This window comes from Podarcis liolepis (assembly GCF_965112155.1).
Source record: "Podarcis liolepis genome assembly, chromosome: 6".
Classification (NCBI taxonomy): domain Eukaryota; kingdom Metazoa; phylum Chordata; class Lepidosauria; order Squamata; family Lacertidae; genus Podarcis; species Podarcis liolepis.
Window position 1 is genome coordinate 91,670,731 of NC_139559.1, and position 17,295 is coordinate 91,688,025.

The 17,295-nt window shown below is 45.3% G+C and overlaps 1 protein-coding gene across 1 annotated transcript in view; it reads right to left on the reverse strand.

Annotated features, from left to right (window-relative positions):
• Window positions 1-240: 240 nt before the first annotated feature.
• CACNA1E (calcium voltage-gated channel subunit alpha1 E) overlaps window positions 241-17,295 on the reverse strand; it is a 479,552-nt gene continuing 462,497 nt past the window's right edge. Inside the window, exons 47-49 of the mRNA XM_083509855.1 lie at window positions 15,987-16,167; window positions 9,391-9,581; window positions 241-7,777 (exon numbers count right to left, since the gene is read on the reverse strand). Of these exons, the coding sequence (XP_083365981.1) occupies window positions 7,238-7,777; window positions 9,391-9,581; window positions 15,987-16,167 (912 nt within the window). The 3' untranslated portion in view covers window positions 241-7,237. The remainder of the gene's footprint in view (window positions 7,778-9,390; window positions 9,582-15,986; window positions 16,168-17,295) is intronic.

The following is a 17,295-nucleotide window of genomic DNA, read 5'->3' on the forward strand; positions in this document are numbered from 1 at the left end:
AGATGGAGGGCACAAGGAGAAGGGGCGACAGAGGACAAGATGGTTGGACAGCGTTCTCGAAGCTACAAACATGAGTCTGACCCAACTGCGGGAGGCAGTGGAAGACAGGAGTGCCTGGTGTGCTCTGGTCGATGGGGTCACGAAGAGTCGGACACGACTAAACAACAACAACAACAGAGGGTAGGAACAGAAATAAACAGCAGTTCAAAGAGGGGGGAAAATAGCTCCGGGCTAGAGTAATTCTTTACAACAAGGTTTTATTTTATTTTATTATTTTTTCTTTGACAAAAAGAAAAAAACATTAAAGTTTTACAGATTTGTAATTTTTTTGTGGTTTTATTTTGGATCCAAACAAGCACTTATGTTACAATATATCCACCTCATCAACATGCAGCGCTGAATGCAATATTTGGCTTTGGGCGGGTTGCCCTGAAACCACCCCAGGGAGCTGATACCTGGCTACTTCTAAGAAGAGCACGGACTGGCCAGAAGTTTCACACTGAGGAGAGCAAGGCAAAGGGCTGTAGGGTGACGCCCAGCTTAATGCGCGTCAGCACAGCATCAGTAAGGTAAATCGCAGCCTCCGTATTGTGTTTCGCTGGTCTTCCTGTGAAATTGAGATGGACGGCGGCTTCAGGCGCTTATGGGAGACTCGGTGCAGCTACTTGCCTCAGGTCACCAAATCAGTCTTCATTTGCCATCCACACACATTAATTGGTGCCATTTCAGTTTGGTTTTATCTCAGTTCAGAGGCAAAAAGGGTCTCCCCCTCTTCTCCTATTCCATTTCATGTAGTTTCAGTGGAAACCGTTTCCCAGTTGCTCCCTCTCCAAACTCACCCTATCCCTTGAAATAAGCTGTTTGCCCTCCCCCTGTTGTGCACCTGCTATGTTGAAGTGGTCGTAGCGATTGTCTTTGGGCAGTTTAAACATCCAAATCCCCTCCTTTGCAGAATGCTTTGAGGCACAAATATTCTTGGCACTTGACAGCAGACTGAGAGCTTCGTAGCAGAAAATAGTTTGGTGATTTGAATGCCTTTCTTTAGAGTGGAAATAACTCTAATACCAATACTTAAAAAAAACACACCAACAATCAAGGATGCTCAAACAGCCCTTCTTTTTTTGTAGGGTGCCTCCTCTTTAGTTTACAGATGCATGCACAATTTTCATTTGCAGCCAGTCATTTAGCACGTCTGGCTATTAACCAGAAGGTTGGTGGTTCGAGCCCACTGAGGAATGGCTGAGGGCAAGGATTCCTGCATTGCAAGGGGTTGGACTAGATGGCATTCAGGGTCCCTTTCCAACTCTAGAATTCTATGCAGGGGCGTCTTACCCATAGAGGCACGTGGTGCGGGGCGCCAGGGTGCCAGGGAAGAGGCGGAGGCTGGATGCGGTGCCTCCCGGCATCAGCTCGCTGCCCTCGCTCGCCTCTGCCATGCTGTGCTGAAGCAGCACCGCACCCGGAGCCTCTGCCTATCGTGGCCCCCACAGCACGGGTGCCAGGGAAGAGGCGGAGGCTGGGTGTGGCGCTTCCCAGCATCAGCTCGCCCACCTCGCTGAAGCAGCGCCGTGCCCGGAGCCTCTGCTTCCTCCCCACCGGAGGAGCTGCCCTCCAGCCACTGCCAGCCTCCTCCAGCCCCACAAAGCTGTCAGCAGCACCATAAAAAGGTCAGCAACTCTGGGAAATGGGGGGGGGCATCGTCGGAGGGATCTTTGCACCACGGCGCCGGATATACTTAAGACGGCCCTGATTCTATGGTTTCATCCTCCCAACACCTACTGGCTTCCATCCAGCACTAGGTTGAGTGCGATGACCAGCCCTGTCTGAACGCACTGTTGTATTTGTGATGCGTGTCAGTAATGTTGCACATGCACATACCCCATGATGGGTGCAAGTTTAAGAAACAGAAGCAAATAACCCTATAAGAATGGAATCCGTAAAAGTTCACATTACCACATGAAAGCAAGAACTCCCAGCCTTGCAGTTTAGTCTAACTTTGTATAAATAGCTTATTTCATGTCAATGACTCGGTAGTGTGGAGGGGGTGGGGAATGGTCTCCAGTGCAACATGCCACAACTTTAGTAAATCTTAGGACTTGTTGACATTTGTGGTTTACCCCTGACCAGTTATACTGTGACCCAGCTATTCAAGGGCTACTACAATCATATATACCACTATGTTTATTAAAATAGGTTAGTCTAGTGTGAACGTCTGTAGCCTATTAAGTGACATGTTGAACTCGAGATTAGGAAGCACATTGAGCTATTTTTTTATATATAAAATTAGTTAATTGCACTTAAGTCTTGCTGATAAGCAGGCAGTGCTCGGAAAGGTCATTGAAAAATGGAACTAGTAATGGTTTACCCTATCCAAAAAGGAACTAGTTCCAGTTTGCCATTTTACAAAACAAACTAGTTCAGTTCAAGCTCATCCAAATGAACTTTTTAGCTGACAGAAAGTTCATTCTCAGCAACCTTTTTCCAACCTTCAGAATATTATGTTCTGCTGTGCTGAAGTATAGCATCCAAAACTAAATCGGGGGCCACACACAAGTAATAAGATGTCTTACAAGAAGACTGTTAACAGGTGAAACTTTCCCTATTAAAATTTCTAGTATTTCCCTAGTAGAATTTTCAAGTATTTCCATACTAGAAAAGGCTCACCCTGGATAATTTGTGGCAGCCACACAGCTGTTAAAGGCACAAGGCATCATTTGCTTCGTTCCTGCCTGTACTTCTTGCTGCAAGGTGCTCCTGTTGGGAGAAAGCAAATTTATTTAGGGAGGATATAGGAATGCCTCACATTCCTTTCTTCTGATGGCTTAGCAGTAAAGAAGTAGTGATTACGTGGCAAGTGTCATAGCAACAGCAGTGCCTGTATATCTGCTTAAAAAAGCCCTAGAACATTGCCTCCATATTTTGATGTATAACTTTCTCTAGGGAGATCTATTTTAAAAAATGAAAGCAAAGACTCTGGGCCTCCTGCTTGGAGTCGAGGTGAGGGAATGAATGTGAAGGTGAACTAGAAAGCATACAAAGTTCCACCCCAAATCAACTTAATTCACCTTTAGTTCAATCAGCAATTCTGGGAACTGCTTTCAGGTATAGTTCACAGATTTTAAAATTAGTTCAGTGAACTTTTTTCAACTAAACTAGTTCATTCCAATCACTGAATTCAGTGACAACTAAATTATATATGTCCCATTGCATTCAATATGATTCAGAGATGATTAGTCCATTTCCTGTATTAAGAGCTTTCAATTTTTACTGAACTCAGAGATAGGGACCCTCTCCTTTTCTTCCTTCTTTATTTTTATGGTACTTTAATTGTAGTTTTTGATCATTTTTCTCCTTCCTTGCCTGCCTTCCACACTAACATGTAAAAAGTAGAGTACCCACAGATCATGGAGCAAAGTCTTACTAGTTCATTGGCCACGATTCAGCTGCTCAAGATGGGTGCACCCTGTCTGAGGAGGAGAGAGGGGTACATCAAGCAGCCCCCTAACTCAAGCAGATGAGCTCTCACTCCTGGGAGAACCAGTTGACTCATCAAGTGCTTTCTACTCAGAGTAAAACCAGCAAATCAAGGCTATATCCCAGCTCCAATATACAACAATGAGCCATGAAACTAGCAATTACATAGCTAACTAGAAGTTCTGAGGTCCAATATGGTTCCACTGATGTAACCACAGATTCGTCCAAACATGGCATCAAGGTTCTTGGGATAAAAGGCTGCACGAGGTCTCATCCGTAGCTCAGGAGCTGAGAGCCACCAAAACCAAGCTTTCATACAAGAGATCTCCAGATCATAGGCTGAAGTGATACAAAACATGAAAGATAGGGTCCACTCTGCACACATACACCCTAAAAAGGTAGAAATATTTCAAAATTCTTATATAAACTTCATAGCACACTTGCTGGTCTCCAAAATCAAAAAAAGGCATAATTGAGACATTCTTCAGAGAACAAGGATCTTCTCGGCATTTCCCCCCACCCCACCCCAGTACGCACAAAGAAGCTCCTTCCTTACATAAACTCAGCCCTCGTTGTATATTTACAGAAAGCTTGGCTAATTATCAGAAGACCCTTTGCAGTAAGAAGCTCAAGATGCCAATTCTTTTATTTACAGCCCATTTGGGGGGTGGGGGTGGAGCAGAGCCCCTTACGCTGCCATTTTGTGGCAAGCCAGACCACTTCCTTCCGCAAGCTTTTATCATGGGGAAATCCATCTTGGTCAAAGGGCTCAAATCCCCACAGCCATGAAGCTCACTGGTGATCTTGACCTTGTCAAAATTGTTCAGCCTAACCTCTCTGGATCTGTAGCTTGGAGACAGATACCCGCTCCCTAGCAGAGAGATAAATGGCAGTCATGAATGACTGGGGAGGAGGTAGAAAGTGGGTTTTGGCATGAAGGCAGCAGATCCTCTTCCAGTTAAACTGGGAGCCTGCCTGGGGAGGAGGAGAAGGGGGGTGTTATTTTAGTTTCCAGACTGACATCTGAGAAAGGCAGCACTCCTTGCCAAATCCTTCTGTAGCTCTCCAGTTTAACTGAAGAGGCCTTTGATTACTTCTGGGTAGAAATCTGATGTAGAGTGGTACCTCGGGTTAAGTACTTAATTCATTCCGGAGGTCCGTTCGTAACCTGAAACTGTTCTTAACCTGAAGCACCACTTTAGCTAATGGGGCCTCCTGCTGCCGCCGCGCCGCCGGAGAACGATTTCTGTTCTCATCCTGTAGCAAAGTTATTAACCTGAAGCACTATTTCTGGGTTAGCGGAGTCTGTAACCTGAAGTGTATGTAACCTGAAGCGTATGTAACCCGAGGTACCACTGTAGTTGGCATTTAGAGGCAAACCTATCTTAAGTCATGCTTTCCAACACAATATGCAGACCGAACCACAGCCATTCTTCAGAATTTGCACTGGCATCTCCAGGTAGGGCTGTGAAAGGCTTCTGCACTGATTCAGTATAAGGAAGGCTCTTAACTTTTCTACAAAAACCCGCCCCTTTTGAAATGGACCAGCGCTTACTGCATCTGCCATAGCAAGGGAAGTATTGGAGATCACATCCTGTGGTTGCTCTGTAAAAGTGATTCCTTTCCGTATACTCCCCTCTGGAATTGGATAATGAGTGGCAGAGGCACATTTTAACAACTATTAACACTAGAACTGGTCCAAGTAAAGAAGGACAGCGCAGAGGAAATTAATGCCAGGCAAATGTAATTACCAGATCTATTACAAGCTGGAATGTAGCCACAAAACAGTTCCATATGAGATTTTTTGTTTGAAAGGTTACAAGTTCTGCAGAAAATCTTGCTCACACCTTTCTGCATTTACAACCAGCTGTAAAAATCTTACAGCATCCACATTCCCCTAGCCTACCAGATTGATTTCTGAGCTTGATCTTTTACTGCTGCATATTTCCATCCATTAAATATGTCTACCAGCTTTGAGAGACCGCGGCTCTCAAGAGACTGTTAGGCTGTTCTGCAGAAGCTTATGGCTACTGGCCTGTTGTTTCATACCTTGTGAGTTTGGGAGATGTCTGCCAGCATCTTTTGGGACACAGCCTTACTCTCAAGTAAAGGCCATTTTGCCTCACCAACTTTCCTTCGCTCTCTCCTTTCCTCTCTTTCCAGTGTTTTATTTTGCTTTCTGACAAAACCGTATGTGGGAACATCGGCTTACCAACCAAAATGCCACCTGCAATAAGTATTCCAGAGGAGATGATGAAGCAATGATTCAAAACTCCACCCCCCATCAACAAGCCTACTGTCTTCCAAGCTGAGGAAAGGAAAGATCTGCTGCCCACCCCCACAAACTGAGATGCTGAGCAGGGAGGGAGAGGAAAAACCAAGAACCCTACTCTGTGCCTATTGGCATATGCCACTGGCTACCAATTGGAGCTTGCTGCTGGTCCTTACTTGAAGGGCCATTGCTACAAACACATAAGGACTTCCTGCTGGATTGGACCAAACCTATACCTAGAACCATTCGCAAAGCTGCAAAGGTGCCGTTGGTTCAAAAATTGTCTTATTCCAGAGCAGTAACAATCCCATAGGAAGCAAATGTCCAAGGATGACATATCCCTCTTTGTTGCCTCATCGATTTCTAATCAAAATATGGCTCAATAAACAAGCAGCATTGCACCTCTGCATGAAGCTCTTTCTGCTAGGGTGGCCAATGCCAAAGTACAGATGATGGAGGGGAGTCAGAATTTAGTGGCTTCTGTAACCAGCATCTCTTCTATTTTACGGCTCCCTGGGACAAAACGCTCCCTATTTTTTAGGATCAGGGAACACATGGCCTCGGTGCTAGTACATGCCAGCTTATCAAAATAAATCTCTGCATGTGTGCATGTTTATATATGCTGCATATAAATACACGCATATATATATATATACTTTCCATACACTCCAAACTCAGAATATAAAGACACATCTTGTGTTCAGCTCATCAGTAGTCCTCTCCTTTCCCCATCCTTAACCCACTGGTCTTGGTACAAAACACTCAGAGTCGGTTTCACACAAGCCAAGCCCTTCTCACTACGTGGTGCCCTCCCCTTCCCCGCAATCTCTCATTCAGCTTCGCCAGAAGATCGATACGAAGTACAACCCCAAAACCACAGGTACTGCAGGAGGGCTGAATGCTGTGACTTTCACTCTGGACAAATCTCTCAATCTCAACTCATCCCATTGGTTGAACGGCACAAGAGGGATCACCCAAAGGAGACAAGGTGGGCATCTCAAGGGAGATGACCTTGCACTTCAAACCACCAACTTGACTTCCTTCTCTGGTCTCCTTTTTTTTTTTTTTTTGCCAAGTGTCAAAGAGGCAAAATGATAATCTTCTTCTTTTCAAATCCCCCCACACCCTAATATCCCTTGCTGTGCTTCTCGAGTAACTTCAGGCCTTCCTCGGCACACTCTCTTGGGATTTCTGGGGGACAGAGACCCATGTGGCTGTTGGGTTGAAGGCTGCTGTTGCCATGGTTCGCTCTCACTCAACAAACAGGCGCACCTCTGCTGGGTCCATGGTTGCAGGAGCTAATCAAATGCTTCCCTGTGCAATGAAAACAAAAGGGAAGGAGAGAGGACAAAGAATCAGAGCTTTGGGCTTTTTTTGTTGTGGTTGCACAGAGGGTCTGTTTCTGCTGCATTTGATTTCCGTTTCATTCTGTTCCAAGTGTGGCAAACAGCATGCGTCAGAGGAGAGCAGGGGAGGAGGGGGAGGCAGCCTCTAGCACTTGTCATCTTCTTCCGTATCACTGAGTACGTCGATGCCAGCCCCGCACATCACCCCCTGTGACGCCCCTCTCCTCCTCCTCCGGTAGTGCCCGTTTGGCATCTGCCAGCTGTGCCTCGAGCGAGGGCCTGCTGCAATGGTGTTGGAGCGGCCAAGGCTGGTGGCCACAGCAGCCTCAAAGGTGAGCGTCTCCTCCTCACCACAGTCTGAAGCATGGGAGTCATCCTGGAGCATCAGGTAAGGCTCCGAGATATAGCGCTGAGGGGTCGAGAGAAGGCTCTGCTTTCCTTGTGGGGAGCTGGAAGACTCAGTCAAGCAGGTGTTGTTTGTCTCCAGAACCCCAGAAAGCAGAGGAGAGCCACCCTCGCTATCGTCAGGCTGTGGGGAGATGTCTCCACAGTGCTGCATCATAGCAGCATAGGAGATGAGGGGGCGTGGCTTTGGTGGAACCGGAGGGAGCTGGCGGCGGCTTCGCCTTGGAGTGCTGGTGTCAGATAGTGATGGTATGGAACTCTCGCTCAAGGAGCCAGTGCCCTGCAAAGAAGAAGAGAAGGGCCTATGAGGCAAAATACTTTTTTTATAATGGTAAAGAGCTTATGAGGGGGTCCAACTCTGCGAGGCCTGCAAGGCCACTTTCCCCAAATCACATCGGCCCACCCTTAAACTGACATCACTGATGACTGGGCATGAAGGGAGGGTTTAATCCTGCATTGGCTGTGCTCCCTGTTCCATGTAGGGAACAAAACTGCACAGCCAAGGCAGCAGGATTTAACCCTGCTCATCAACTGGTGTGCAGAGGTTAAAGCCCTTTGCAAAAGCGCTCTTTGAAGCAACTCCATGCCCCTCCTTTAAGTAAGCAGGTGGTTTGTGATGGGGGGAGAGAAGAAAACTTCCTTGCCCCCACCCTCTGCCACCCAACCCCTTAAAGAAGAAGCACGGAGCTGCTTCAAAGTGTGCTTTTGCAAAGGGGTTTAAGGCATCAGTATACAGCGTATAAGATTATATTGTTTGGTGTGCTGTTGCTGTTGTTATTTGCTGTGAAGAGCTTCCTGGGTCACCATCTTAAGACTGTAGCATAACATAGGTAGCACTTCTACGACATCTCCTAACACCTTTTCCTTTCTCTTGGTATCTTGATACTAAATGCTTGCTCCGTGTTCTGTAATTTTTTTTAGATTGGGTGGCACTGTGGTCTAAACCACAGAGCCTAGGGCTTGCCAATCAGAAGGTTGGTGGTTCAAATCCCCGCGATGGGGTGAGCTCCCGTTGCTCGGTCCCTGCTCCTGCCAATATAGCAGTTCGAAACCACATCAAAGTGCAAGTAGATAAATAGGTACTGCTCCAGCGGGAAGGTAAACAGCGTTTCTATGCGCTGCTCTGGTTCGCCAAAAGTAACTTTGTCATGCTGGCCACATGACCTGGAAGCCATACGCTGGCTCCCTCAGCCAGTAGAGCAAGATGAGCGCCACAACCCCAGAGGCGTCCGCGACTGGACCTAATGGTCAGGTGTCCCTTTACCTTTAACCCTAACATTATGATAATGTTCCCGTTTGCAAGCAGTGCCAAACTACCTTTGAGTCTGTGAAAGTCTGCAAGATAACCTTCGTGGTCCCTTCCAACTCTGTAATTCTATGATTCTAAGTGGTGGTTTATACACGCAAATTTATAACTTAATGACTGTATTCCCAAATGGTAGGAATCGGCCACTGCGGATCAAAGGACGAAGTGATCACATCACAGTCATCTCAAATACAAAGCTTGTAAGCGAAGTCATTTCACATATTCAAGCATGAATCACGAAGGGACGTATGGAATGCCTGCTGTTCAGTGTTTTAGCCAGATGTGCCTTCCTCCAGGGTCTGGCATTCCTATCCTCACCCCACTGTTTGCCCCCTAAATAGTCAGGTTTGGGGTCAGCTCCTTCCCATTTAGATTTTCCCCCTTCCCAAATACATTTTGTACTCCTGCTGTTTCTCAGTGTTGCCCCATTTGTTGGCATTCCCTGGCCAAGGCTGCAATTGAAACGAGGGATGTGATACTGAGTGATGTACAAGCACATGTGAACCGACCCTAAATATTGGGAAGGGAGCAGGCGTGTTTGCTTCATTTCTCTCTTACCTACATTATTTTGCAAGCTTCCCACTCACCTGTCTGTTGGGAGTTTGTGACCTGCCTTCACTGGGAGACCTGGACTGCTGTCGTTCTGGAGAGTCGCCATCTGCCTGTGGACTCCTTTCCTCTGAGTTGCAGCGGGAAATGTCTGGAGATAGTAGATGCTTGCGTTCCTTGGATCGGCCTCGCTCTCTGCCTCCTGACCGATGTGTGTCAGATCGATGGCCTACAGAGGACAAAGCCAGGCTTACAAGAAAGTAACATGAAGGTCCTCATCGATTTGTATTCAGCCCCAAACCAGTATCTAACAATTGTAGGATGTCTTCTTTATCCTTCTGAATAACCTTTGGACCTAGAAACCCTTTTCCTTTCCTTTTCCTCTGCAGCGTATCCAAAACATATCCTGCACACAGCCCTATTTTTTCAACCCTTTACCGTTTTGTGGTCTCCCCTTCTGTCAGATTAGCGGTAAGGAACTCAGGTTCAAATCACAACTCGGTTACGAAGTTCAAGCGCTGACCTCAGCCTTGTTGTTATTCCTCACACTTAGCACTTTTGCGTGAGGACAAAACATGGAGGTGGAATGGAAGTGAGAGAACAATGCGTGCTATCTTGAGCTCGTTAGCCGAAAAGCTGAATTATATGAAATACGTCAATAAGAGTATTTCTTTTTCATTGTCTAATCCCAGCCATTCAAGGATCCTAAAGTAAACACGAGGCCATCATGGAGCCAATTACAGTGGGTTATGTGGAAAGGCCAGTCAGGGAAAATGAGAGACTCCATCAGGCAAGGCCTTCTTCCACCTGCTTTGCCCCATTTTCTCAATTTGCATTGTATTATTTTATGTACTGTGGCTTGCCATTGCTTTATTGATTATAGTTTAGAAATTATTTCTTAAAATAAAAAAATTCCTTCCAGTAGCACCTTAAAGACCAACTAAGTTAGTTCTTGGTATGAGCTTTCGTGTGCATGCACACTTCTTCTGATACAGTGCATGCACACGAAAGCTCATACCAAGAACTAACTTAGTTGGTCTTTAAGGTGCTACTGGAAGGAATTTTTTTATTTTGACTATGGCAGACCAACACGGCTACCTATCTGTAACTGAAATTATTTCTTGTAACTGTTGAGTGGATTTCTCTTTAACTTTTATATGCTGATATTATTATTTTGTACTATTCTAATAATTGTTGAATGTTACTTTATTTGATGTAGGTTGCTTATTTTAAAGTTTTGTTTCATTATCACATTCTTGTATTGCATTAGATTGTTATAAGATGTACATTTTTTGTTTGTTCAGCTTGTAAACCGCCTTGAGTATTGTAAGACAGAAAGATGGTATACAAATAAAATATGGCGAATGGCGACTCTGAAAATTCGGTCCAGCTGTCTGTGCCAGAACATGTTGCTCTGGAAAACAGAAATGGACTAGGGATGCCTCCCAGACTCTTTTTTTTGGGGGGGAGGGATTAAAGTGCACATTACTTGTGCAATTAAAGCGGATTAAAACACCCTAGCAGGGAGAATCCACACAGAGAGATTTTTATTTTTTTCACAGTCTGGAAAGTGTGGGGTGAATGAATGGTTAGAAGGAAGACATGTAAACGCTGTAGAAACAAGTTAGGATGAATGAAAGGTGAATGCTTGTTGTCCTACCCCCCTTTTTTTCTTTTTATGAATGCTCATATAAAGTCATAACCAGATCAGGAGAAATACTCATACTCAATGGGGACTAAGCACCATGACTAGTCACCATGGGCTCATCCACGCTTATCCCATGCCTAGGAAGCATGAGGTTTTCCGTTTCTCCCACTACTTCCCACAGAAACCTCAGTCTGCAGAAGAACCAACTGCCATTTGTTCCAATTTTGCGATAAACAGCGGGTTTCTCCGGTGGAAAAGCAGTGGTACTGAGATACTGTCTTATGCAAGCAGATTAGGACGAACCCTGAATAACAGGTGACCAGGAGACGCCTAATCCAGTGTCTCTTCCGCGATTGTGGTGGTGTGCGAGATCCCTGCACTGAACTGTTTTGAACCCGTGCAGAAATCAGAACAGTGATTTAACAGGTGCCTTTGTACCAGGGTGGATTTGATTGAAATAAAATTGATTTAAATCACTAGTCAGTAAGACTTGATTTAAATCACTAGTCAGTAAGACTCGATTTAAATCACTAGTCAGTAAGACTTGATTTAAATCATTTTTTTTACAGAAAGACTCATTCTTGCTGGTATAATCTTAATATTTACAACCAGAGGAAGGTTTCATTTTTGGAATGATAAATCTTCAGAGTATTTTTTACAGTTATATCAAAAATTACTGATTAGAAATACATAGACAGATAATTATGAAATGACTGTTTATATTTGGAAAAGTTTTCTGCTGTACTTTCTTGGAAGGAGAAAAATAATCATTTCCTTAATAGCAACTTAAACAATGTATTTAACTAAAACATTATAGCATATGTATCCATGTTTGTTAACTGATGTGGTTAAACGATTTTTAAAAAAACCAAAAACAGAGACTGAGTTTTAGCACACATGAAAAACTTAAAACAAATCCTTATTTCCTGATGAATAGCCTTTGGACTATAATGTAAGTTAAACAGAAAGCTATCTTTAGAAAGTTTTTTCCTGAGCTTAGCCTGCACTGGGAGCTGTGGGAGCAGAACAACAGACTGACAGCAACCATTGCACACTCCAGCACTACAGGACTTCTTCACATCTACCTGAGGGAACAAGGCAGTTGTGTCAATTCTTCTCCCCTGAAATATACTCAGAGTCTTGTAGTGATTTCATGCTCTTTATTGCAGCTTGTAAAACAGTGATTGAATTGCCCCCCAAACCTCAGGCTTTTATATCCATTATTTACACAATGAGTCCCGTCTGATTGGCTGATTCTGCTTCCCTCCTGGAGCCTGATTGGTCTTCTCCTGCAGGCCAATCAGTTGTTGCATTCTATGATCCTACCAGCCTAATAGGCTGATTAACCTCCTCCTGGAGCCTGATTGGTCTTCTCCTGCAAGCCAATCAGTTGTTGAATTCTAGGATCCTACTTGCCTATTGTTCTAGGATCCAAGCTTAGTACATAACACCCCCACTTCTGCCACAGGGTTAAAAAGGTCAAAACGAAACAGCACCAAAAGCCTTATTTTCTTGCTACACCTGCTTGGTGCCAGAGTAACACAGCCTGAATAGTGGGTCATTTGCCACTTCTAAAATGGCAGATGAGGCCCATGTTCAAAGTGAGTATGGAACGGAAGTTGTGAAAACCAGAGGACAGACTTCCTAAGCATCCTTTTGTCTCGGGACCATATTTGCAAAGCTCACAGCACAGCTTTTTGAAGGAGGTAATGTAGTTTTCATTTCCGCTCCCCTCGGTGCTGGCAGATCTGCCGATTTCCCCCTTGTTCAGCATACCCTTGGAGAGAGCAGCGCTTTAGTATTGTTCCACCCTTGCCTAAACTTCTCAGCTCCCTTCTTTATGGCTGTACCAAACTGCAGCATGCCTGCACCTAGATGCGCAGAATGTTGCAGCCCACCTCTTCTCACACATACAAAGAAGCAAGTCTGCAACACCCACAATCCTACGTACAGCAACCAAGGCTCTGCATTCATTTCATGAGCACATTCCAAATGATACTTTGCTTGCCAAGCTCTCTTTGGTTTTACTCCAATGTATCCTGGTCTTAAATTGGCTGCTTGCTGTTATCTTGTTTCCAAGACCCTTCTCTGCAAAATTTTTCTACTTCAGTATAAGCTGAACTCATCAGTTAGGAAAGCTGGGCATGCAAAATTAAAGCTGCATACCTTCAAATTTAAGTCTTCTGAAGGCATAAACTCAAGGAAGATGAGCTATCCCTTTAAATTGCAGCCGAAGCTTACTCCTGTGTGCTCAGTGAATTAATTGTAGCCAGAACTGAAATGTCTGCACAGTTGAACTGCCTGGAGGCGGTTGGAGGAAGGATGGTGGTAATGGATTGAGGTTGAATCCTGATAAGACAGAAGTACTGTTTTTGGGGGACAGGGGGCAGGCTGGTGTGGAGGACTCTCTGGTCCTGAATGGGTTAACTGTGCCCCTGAGGTGCGCAGCCTGGGAGTCATTTTGGACTCACAGCTGTCCATGGAAGCGCAGGTCAGTTCTGTGTCCAGGGCAGCTGTTTACCAGCTCCATCTGGTTTGCAGGCTGAGACCCTCCCTGCCCGCAGACTGTCTCGCCAGAGTGGTGCATACTCTAGTTATCTCTTGCTTGGACTACTGCAATGCGCTCTACGTGGGGTACCTTTGAAGGCGACCCGGAAACTACAACTAATCCAGAATGTGGCAGCTAGACTGGTGACTGGGGGCGGCCGCCGAGCCTACATAACACTGGTCTTGAAAGACCTACATTGGCTCCCAGTACGTTTCCGAGCACAATTCAAAGTGTTGGTGTTGACCTTTAAAGCCCTAAACGCCCTCGGCCCAGTATACCTGAAGGAGCGTCTCCACCCCCATCGTTCTGCCCGGATGCTGAGGTCCAGCGCTGAGGGCCTTCTGGCAGTTCCCTCATTGCGAGAAGCAAAGCTACAGGGAACCAGGCAGAGGGCCTTCTCGGTAGTGGCACCCACCCTGTGGAACGCCCTACCACCAGATGTCAAAGAGAAAAACAACTACCTGACATTCAGAAGACATCTGACGGCAGCCCTGTTCAGGGAAGTTTTTAATGTGTGACATCTTAGTGTATTTTTGGTCTATTGCACCTTGAACTATTATTATAGAACAGAATTCACAATCGGCATTTGACAGTAACAATAAGGAGAGCAAAAAGAGGTTATCTTGGCGGCGCCATCCTTAAAAAATATAATTAACAACTTGGACAAAACAATAAGGTAGGCTTGCCAAAAATCTGCGGTCAATACAAAGTTTACAGGTGGCTCCCTACACTTTTGGCAACAGAATAATTCAGAAGGATTTGGCTGCAAATAATAAGATGGAATTCACCAGTGACAAATCTGCAATATCCACACACAAGAAATACAAATGTAACACACATACACAAAAGTGGGGAAGTGAAGAAAGTCCACTTGGTACCTGCATCACAGAAAACAAGCTCTGTGAGGACATTGGAAGTAAACTAGAAGAGACTCAGTGATGTAGATAACCATTTCGGGATGTGTTGAGCAAATGTTGTAGACAGCCAATTGTTTGGCTTTATTTAGTGGTAGCTAGGCACCAGCTGAATGACCATGGAAAGCTGTATTTCATGGTGTGCACAACACTGTAAGGTTTTGTAGAAAAAGATAGTAAAAATTGATTTAGCCTGTTAGGGGAATTTTCCGAGTAAGCTTGCCAAATTTCCTTTGACTTCACAAGCCAAGGTTAAAAATGGAGGTGTACCAAAAATGGGCATATTAGCTTCACAGTGTCCCAAATCTTTTTTTATGTTAAATATTGATAAGCACTCTGCACCTCCATTGTCAATGTGTTTCCTTTCCCTTGGACTGTGTCAGTTCCATATATCGGGTCCTCCCTTAAGGAGGGCACATATTGCGGTGAGACCTGGAAAACCGACACCCTGTGTTGTGGGTGGGTGCGATTGGTCAGCCACAACACCCGATTGGTAGGTCCCTCAAAGCTGGGTACAATCTGGCCAATGGGATGCAGTCTAAACAGTTCGAGGGATCTATTTATGCCCATGCACGTGACCCAGAGCTTCCTCTTTCGGCTTGTGCATTCGGAACGTCCAGCCACCTCTCCCTACTTTTAGGGCATTTTGCACTTAACCTTGCTATGCCGTCGTGTGTCGTCTGTCGTTGGGACAGGGGCACAGCAGGAATTTTTCCCACTTGGCTGACTGGCTGTTGCCATTTGGGTTTCACCTGCTGCGTAGCAAATCGTCACAACTTGTAAGGTTGCGGATAGGCTCTGGTTCAGGTGATAGGGATGGGAGAACGCTCTCGCCATCCCCATGTGAAGGGTATTCCGTTAAAGGAATCCAGGGACTCGGTGGTTTGGTCAACCCCTGAGAGGTGGTTGTGCCCGTGCCTGAGTCCAGGGGGACATTTGGGTGGCAGAGATAGGCTGTTCCCAGCTTTCTGCTTATCCAGGTGTTCCCCCTTGGCTGACCTATGCTGGAACCCTGGGTCAGCGCTATCTGCATGGCAGGGAGCTAGTCAAACCAGAGCCTATGCAACCAGTCACTTGCTGTAATCAATAAAGTTGTGGCCTAAATTCTGCCAAAACCCAAAACCCAAATTTGAGTCAAGTGTGAATATATTGGGGGAGGGGGTCTGGGTCTGAAGACGCAAATGTAAAATACCTCTTACTACATCCCTTGGAAATGGCTTAGTTCCCCCAAGATCCAGCTAAAAGCAATTTCCCAGTGATGCTAACTCAGGGGTCATGGATTTTAGCAGGAGAGGAGTTTACCGTGACATTCTCATTTCAGAAGTTAGCTATACAACCTGAGCAAATGTTAATGGGCCACATTCATTTTCTAATACAAAGATAACTCTCCTGGCCTTTACTGGGGAAGGAATTGAGACGATGTGATCTCAGAGTCTCCAGTCCCAAGTGTTACTACAAATCAATATATGACATTTTTATTTTTATTTTTTAAAAAAGCTCCATCTCACTCCTGTTCCCAATTACCTGAATCTGTGTTGAGGCGCCTTGAAGACAGGTGCAGTGCAGAATGGTAACTGCGCCGGCGAGACTTGTAGGTGTTTTCGCTGCTCTTTTCCATGGAGAACTCATCTAACCAGGAGGTGTTCGTCCGCTTGTCTCGAATAGTAGAAAAGGAGCGTCTCATGGAGCCTGGATCTGTAACCACCTGGAAACGTATCCCATGGGGGGGTGGGGGGTGGGCAGGATGGTTAGCAAGGGCTTGCTGCTGTTCAGGAGGCAGATTTGCTATTACCAGTTCAGAATATAAAATGTCACAAGGATTTACCTAGTTTGGGAAAGTGTAAAGACACTTAACAGCAGATGGGTCTGGAGGAGCCGCTCCCACTGAATTTTGTGGCGGACATGTACTTCTAATTATGATTATGTTAACAGAATTAACATACTGGTAGAATGACAGCAACTGCCTCACTGATGTCCCAAGCTTCCTCGTAAGTAGTGACAGACTAGAATTTTAGATTTAAGGACTGAATAAGACTCTGTTCCCCCCAATTCCTGATGGCAACTACTGGAACTCATATCTGGCGAGTCTGTGTAGATCCATCTATTACAGGATGTCCTCAACTTACATGAATGGACCAGCTCCTGAAATCTGCTGTGTCAAATCACACCAGCACTACTGTTTCAGAGTCAGGCTGAAAACTCGCACAGAATCTGGACTTGGCAGGTAGAAATGGGTGAATATGGGAAATGCTATATTGTTAAGCAATAGCAGAGTATATTTTATCTACTGGGTGCTGTTAGTTCATTTCAAGTAACTCCTGAAACACTCTGGGCTCTCTCTTTTGAGGGAGGGCTGGAGTTGTCAATGGCAGAACAAAACTTAATAATTTGGGGGGGGGGAGTACATGGGAGTTTGAAAGGGGGAGTGTGAGCATCTTCGCCTTCCAATAGACTCTGGTCATTCTCCTCATCTTACAAAAGGAGTCTGGGCTCTGGATAGTTTGCTCTGATCTGCTCAAGAAGGCTGATCGCTAGTTGAAATTCTGCCTTGGAACAGAAATGGTATGTCCTCCTGCAAATACTGCTATTGCCAGCAACACCCAGTCGCTCCCAGTTTCAGATTATCTGTCTGGGTCTGTTTTGAATCTGCGGCCTGCTTTTCACTGAAATGATAAATGATAGTCTGAGCCCTATTATTTCAGTCGCTGGGGGACTGAATGCTTTCCCTCACTGAAAAATTCCCCGAGTGTACAAAACTGTCCTCTTTCCCTCTGACATGCTGGTTTCTATATCCTGGCTGTTTCTTTTGTATGAAGGAACGCTTAATTCACAC